The 6729-nt window shown below is 42.9% G+C and overlaps 1 protein-coding gene across 1 annotated transcript in view; it reads right to left on the minus strand.

The window, feature by feature from the left end:
- Positions 1 to 3613: 3613 nt before the first annotated feature.
- The window catches only part of MTHFD1 (methylenetetrahydrofolate dehydrogenase, cyclohydrolase and formyltetrahydrofolate synthetase 1), a 34650-nt gene continuing 31534 nt past the window's right edge, over positions 3614 to 6729 (minus strand). Inside the window, exons 26-27 of the mRNA XM_029085953.1 lie at positions 4036 to 4144; positions 3614 to 3853 (exon numbers count right to left, since the gene is read on the minus strand). Coding sequence (XP_028941786.1) covers positions 4055 to 4144 — 90 coding nt within the window. The 3' untranslated portion in view covers positions 3614 to 3853; positions 4036 to 4054. The remainder of the gene's footprint in view (positions 3854 to 4035; positions 4145 to 6729) is intronic.

The raw sequence follows: 6729 nt of genomic DNA on the forward strand, positions 1-6729 counted from the left end.
GGGAGCATCCCTCCCTCAGGGGGCGGCATCCCTCCCTGCTTGTGGGGCAGGACCCCTGCTTGTGGGCAGCAGCTCCCCTCCTTGTGGGGCAGGACCCCTCTCCCTCGGGCAGAAAAGCCTTTCTTCCCCTCCCAGGCTGTGCGCAGCAGCAGACACACAAACCACAAACTCCACACGAGGCAAAGGTCTTCCTCAGCACTGAGCTGCGGTTTTCAGTTTGGATCCCAAGGGCACGCCCAGGAGGAAGGGACCGCTGGCGTTTGCGGGTCCCTGTCTGTGCGGGGAGGAAGCGAGTCTCTCTCGCTCTTGGCAGCTGGGGATTTTTATTTTTTTTTTTTTATTATTTTTTTTTCCCACCCAAACCCTTTGCAGCGTTAAGCACACATCGTTTGGGTCACCACAGGAGCTAGACCTTCAGAGATGTGGCAAGTACAGCAAGTTCTTGGGTTTAAATTAATCTTTGCCCAAAATACCAGAGAAAGTGCCTCTTTCATATGAGTTTTTTTTTCTCCAAAACAGCCGAGATCTGATTTTTTAAAAAATTGCATCTCCAGCTGTTATGATTGATGGGAGGGCCTCTGGAGAAAGGACTACCAAGTGCAGCTGATGAACTACATGAAACTATAGTTCGAGATGCCTGAACCTCCCCATTCATCTCCACGGGGAGCTGAGTGATGCCTACAAAGGTTTTAAGGACGTTAACTACTTCACAGCATGGTGTGCGTAAGAAACCAGGCAAGCAGCACACTTTGAACCTACAAGTGGCTTCCAGTGTAGGCCAGCCTTAGAAAAACACACACGGCCTCCCCTTTCTCTAGCTCTTCATGGGCAAAAAAAGGACAAAATGGCTCCTTTTGGCTGACTTTCCCCTATGTCAGCCAGGAGGGCAGAAATGGGGTTCAAGCAACCACAAGGAACTGCCTTTTTAAAAGCTCCCCTATGAGATGTGTTTGCTCACGTTCACTCAGGATAATAATCTTTATTTGGAAACGGTTTCTCTCCCCAGGCTGCATGGTGGGGTCTAATTACCATCCACTTCTGCATTAAAGCCAAGCAAGGCCCCTCAGTGAGAGGAGATTTTCCCTTTTGGCAGTTGGAGGAAAGCAGGCAGCGGTAATGAGGATGATGATGGCCAACGTGAGGATGGCCAACATGCATGCGCTGCCTCAGGGGTGGCATAAAGGAGGCAGGTTCCCATCAATCCCACTGGGAAAGGCCTTGTGTGGAATTCAATTATCCCTGCTGCTCCAGGGGAAGATGGTAACACAGAAAGCTGTGGTGCAAGGGAAATGAATAACAGGGTCTGCAGCGAGCAGAGGATCTGGTCAGAAGATGGATAAGCTTGAAAGAAGAACCCAGCCCAGCTGTAGACTCATTTTCTTTCTGGGCCCACACTGAAGTGCTGGCGACATGCAGCAAGCCAGCCAAGCAATGCTTTTTCCTTTTCCTTTTGTCCCTATTGCTAGTAAAAATAAATAATAATAATAAAAATTTGTGTTATTTCTTACCTAACATGATGCAGGACTCTCATTACAGCACACCTGGGGGAACACATGGCTGTAACACCAGCTAAGGGCTTTGGGCCCACAAATAGCCCAGAGAGAACAAATTTGTACATAATTAGTTTTTTCTCTAGGCAACAGGAAGAGAATACAACCTTCCAATATTTAGTTAGAAGAGATTAAGTGTCCTTCGTGCCCTATTTGATAGGGCAAGAACTAGCCAGCACACTTAGTTGCAAAGGAGAGAGTTAAGAAAAAACAACTCCTTTATGAATCTGTCCTGCAAGAGCTAGAGCAGGGATGCTGGAGAGCTCACATCCCACTGGGTGTGAAGTGCAGGTCAGAAAAGCTTCCCCACTAACCTGCAGAGACGCTTGGGGCTATTTTTTGGCCCTTATGCTTTGTTGCCTCCAGTCCCCTGGTGCGCAGCAAACCCTTCAGCAAGTCGCACTGAGCCACTGCTGTGCCTCACCGCAGGAGGTGGGCTGGCAACCTCTTGAACCATCTCTCTCAAGCACATGTCTATGATCTCATGCTAAACTAAAAGGAGGCTAATCTTAGCATAAATTTGCACTTATCCCATCTTTCATAAGCATAAAATGAAGGTGGAACACAGAGCGCTCGCAGGAAAGCAGCATAGCAGGGAAGATTAAATGTAGGAACTGAGAGCAGACTTGGCAACATCAGCTCTGGCAACCTGCTCCAAGGGAAGGCTTGGCTGAGGTGCTGCAGGTGAAGAGGCACTTCCAGCCAGGCACAGGGTCTGGGGCAGCAACTGGGGAACACCCCTTCTGCCCCCCTCCAAGTGGCCTGCGTGTGCTCTGGCAAAGCTGGCTGCCAATAAATCCGCAGCTGAATACCATCAAAAAGAAAATTTTAGGAGGCTGTAAATGCATCTCAAATGCTCCTAAGACGATTTAAGCTATTCTGGCTTTGCTTCTGTGACAACTGTAATTATATAAACATTTTTTATATGATTATCCTCCCCTCCTGAATAACTTGTGAGATACAGATCTCCTTCCCTCTCTCTCCATATATACACATACAGTATCTGTCTACTACAGATGCGCCCTTTGGTGCACACCTACATCCTGATTCTCCCAGTTCTCACCAAAATCTGAATGTTTTTAGATTCAGTTTTAGATGCAAGCAGATGGGCCTTGCAAGTCTTAATTCAGATCTCTTGCAGTCAACCCCAAGCATCTCAAATTCACAGAATAATTCAGGTAGTTTATTTTCTGTAGATGACACACATCATCTAGGAGAGGGAACACAATGAAACACACACACACACAATGGTGCATTGCAGGCAACTTATTACTGCAATAATCACTTCTACTTGTCGATACCAGGATTGCTGCTGCATACAGTTAATCACAGAAATAGGTTCCACTTCAGTGATCTCAGTGCATACATTAAAACCCAAAAAGCATTTGAAGTATTTACTAGTTTATTTGTATTAGTTAAAAAATTGGCAGCAATTATATTTTTATATTACAAAATGATTTTTGGCCTGCTGACAAAACCTACTGCAAATTACCTGATCACTACTCACATTGTCTCTGTTTACCAAAAAGGTACTTCAGGAAGCAAGGCTGGTCAAGGGTGTAACTGTACTTATTGCTGAGCCTAAAATGGTTCAAAAGACACATTTGGTAGAAGCCACAGATACAGGCCAGAGATCCAGTCCCTACAGATCAGATATCCAGAAGTTCAGCTTCCATTAACAGTAAGATATGGGACTCACAGCTGGGCTTTCTAAAAGGGAAATTTGACATGGCTCAGGTGTCTGCAGGAGTAAGTCACAGCAGAAGCCAGAGTACACACTTCTGGAGAGATGAGAAGCAAAAGTGATTCCTCCTGGTTCCCTCTTTAAATGACACTGGTGCAGTTTCAGAGCACAACGATTTCTCCCATAGTGCAAGAAATGGAATATCAAATTCAGTATGGCAATGGGGAATATGCAGTGTACAAGACTTTCAAAGATAATGTATGCTACAAACCCCCTATGGTTAAGACAATTAAGTCTCAAGATTGTTACAAACAGCTCCAGCTTTAAGATTTTTAATTACTAAAATCGCGTCACTGAATCAAGAGGTCACTAAACCGAAGCTTCTGCTACAGTTATGAAGCAGGAGGTTTGTACAGGCAGTATGATTTATACGCTCAGTGTAAACTAGCTTGGAACACAGCAGCTGAAAAATTATTACAGGGTAAAAGTAAGTGGTTGATTCTTCAGCACTCCTCCTTCCAGTCACTTCTTGCACTTTATTCCCAGTCATATCTTGTTTTGACTTAAAAAATAAGGGCATAATTCCATTCACATGACTCATCAGGTGTTCTTCTGGGAGCTAAAAAGAAAAATAAGTTTAATTACTATTATATAGTACTGCAGGCAACTTTCAGACTGAATTATAATCAAATGTCATTTGGAAACATATGGCATAATATGAGATTGGCTTAACTCTTTTATCTCAAGATGAGAAATAAAGCCCAAATATTGAAAGCTTTTTACCCTAAAGAAAGCACCTACCTTTGCTTAATAATTCCTTTCAAAAGAGCCCACTGACTTCTCCTGACACTGTATCCAAGTCTATATCATAGAAACAGGGTCTTGTAGGAAGTCCTGGCATAGTGCTCATCTGAACAACAAAAGATAAACTGTTAAAATGGAAGCAGAGTAGTTTTGTGCAGAAGATCTAATACTTAATCACTGCTGGAGACTATGACAGCACCAACCGATGCAGCTCCTCACACACATACATATCAGTTGGATGATGGTCACGTACCATTTTGAAGCACGTTGCAAGAATCAGGAATTCCTGGCTCAATAGATAATGGGACATGGATTTATTTATTTATTTATTTATTTATTTATTTTACAATGAGGATTTAGTTTGCCCTCTGCTTCTGCCAATCACTGACTCCAACATTTGGCAAAGTACTTAAACACCTAGCTGACCAGTGAACTGTTAGAGCAGCGCTCATGGATTTTGCTGCAGAGAGACAATAATTGCTTGTGGCAGTTTCCTGGTTATTAAAACGAGTACATATGTTTTAGTACCATTTTGACAACTGTAAAGTCTCAGATGATTAAAATTCTTTAAGATTCTAGAGCTATAAGTGTTAAAAAATTAGGAATAAGTATTGTTGAGAGGAGAGTTTAGGTTTGTTTGGTTTAAAAAAAACCCAACAAACCAACTGAAATAAAGCTTAAATATTGGTGGAGAGGTCAGTCCTCCTGACTGGAACATTTCTGAGGTGTTGAAGTCAGAAGGGCTGTGCAGTGGCAGAACTGAAGCTGGCAAAACAGCTGCCAGCACTATGCCTGTCTCAGGCCAGATCTCTCCAGTTGTCCCACTGCTGAGTACCCACTTTCAGAGCCGCAGAGCACAAGACCAGCAGGGACTGCACTTGGCCTGATTTACTAACGCAGCCAACAGATTTCCCCTTCCCTAACTCAGCATTTGGCCCAGCAGCACATGTAGGCTAACATGCATGCCCCACAACGGTGGGCAACTCATGACCACGCTGGGTTGTTTGTGCCAGTGGTCACTAACCCCTTTAATAAAACAATCCAAGGTCTCATTTTCTATCTGCATTATCCAGCCTCAGCTTTCACAATCAGCATTGTTATGTCTGTCTCCATTAGATTAAAGTCTCTTTGGCAACCTGGTATTTTCTCCCTGAGCAAGGATTTTGCGCACTAATCAAATTTCCTCCCAATCTTCCTTTTGATAATAAGCTAAGCAGCAAGGAGGCAAAGCTCTACTGGGGAGGCATTTTCTGCAGTTCTCAAAACTGCTCGGGGAGCTTTTGGAGTCCCATCCCATTTTCCTAAGCCAAGAAACAAGTGCTAACACCAGTCCCACATGTACTGTACCACTGCAGGTCTTGCGTGGCTTATGCAGAGGTAAAAACCACTTCTTTGTCTGCTCTTTGTAATGAATTCTAGGACTGCACTATCTTTTTGTCAGAGCCACTGCTTTTCCAGACAGAACAGGGGGGCTAAAGACCCTCATTCCTTGTCTTTGTGTTTAGTTTGCTGCTTTTCCAGACAGAACAGGGGGGCTACAGAGAAGACCCTCATTCCTTGTCTTTGTGTTTAGTTGTATGAATATTTTGCTTTCAAGAGCCAAGGTCTTAAGAGATCCAAAGTGCCTGGAAGGGTTTTCCTGTTCTCACCATAGTCACTACCAGTCTCCAGTCATGCAGAGCAAGAAACTTCTTATTTATTTATGTATCACTGAAGAATCATAGAGCTTTTCAGATCTCTACCTATAGATTCAGAGGGCCACTGCAGGAGCAGAGACAGTGACATACAGTGAAGTAGGTGGTGTCATATTGGTGAAGATGGGCCTGACTTTCCTATTTCTTGCACTTCATATTTTGAAAGGAACGGTCAATTTTCCTCCTCTCCTACCCATAGGGCAGCCCACAGTGGCTACTCTGTTATCTCTTACTTAAAGGCAGTCTGCTTAAACCCTGAATTTCTAGGCAGTACAGGACAGTTTCCATCCAGGCTACTAATCTTCTGTACAAGTGTCTACAATGCTTAATGCATTCAGTTATTTTCAGAGCTGAAGAAATGAACTTTTCCACCATTATCCTCCTCCCTTTCAATACAACATGCGCTGGAAAAGAACACAGGGCAATTCACACTATTTACTTACATGAAAAAAATCAGATCACATGGATATCATCAATCCCCTTGCAAGATTTTAAACAAAACCAATACCAACTAAGCATGTATTATTTATTGCATTTATGGAACTTAAAAAAGAAAAAAGCCATTTAGGAACTAAAAAACCAGAGCTGAATAAATAATTTGTTTTCAATTCATCAGCAGCACCAGAAAAGAAACCCAACCAATTCAAATCCAATAATTTCCTTCACTTTCATTATATTCCATGCTCAAAGTTAAATGCAGATAATATTTGAAGTTATATTTCCTTTAAAACTTCCAAGTATTTAATAAAGTACAACAGCTTCAACTTTGAGGTAGAAAGGAAAAAACCCAAAACTCAGAAGCTGAGGAGAAAAATTAACTATGACATACCTTTGTGATGAACTTCAGATAACAAGAATACGCATGCACTGGTGATTACCTTCACCTCAAATTTATCATAAAAGCTTCTCCATAGAACTATATATTTGCTGCATTTTCAGCTCACAATTCAATGGCTGATGCCAAAAATTAATTCTGAGGGTAATGCAGCTCCTGCTG

This window comes from Antrostomus carolinensis, unplaced genomic scaffold, assembly GCF_000700745.2.
Source record: "Antrostomus carolinensis isolate BGI_N321 unplaced genomic scaffold, ASM70074v2 scaffold787, whole genome shotgun sequence".
In the NCBI taxonomy this organism is placed as follows: Eukaryota; Metazoa; Chordata; class Aves; order Caprimulgiformes; family Caprimulgidae; genus Antrostomus; species Antrostomus carolinensis.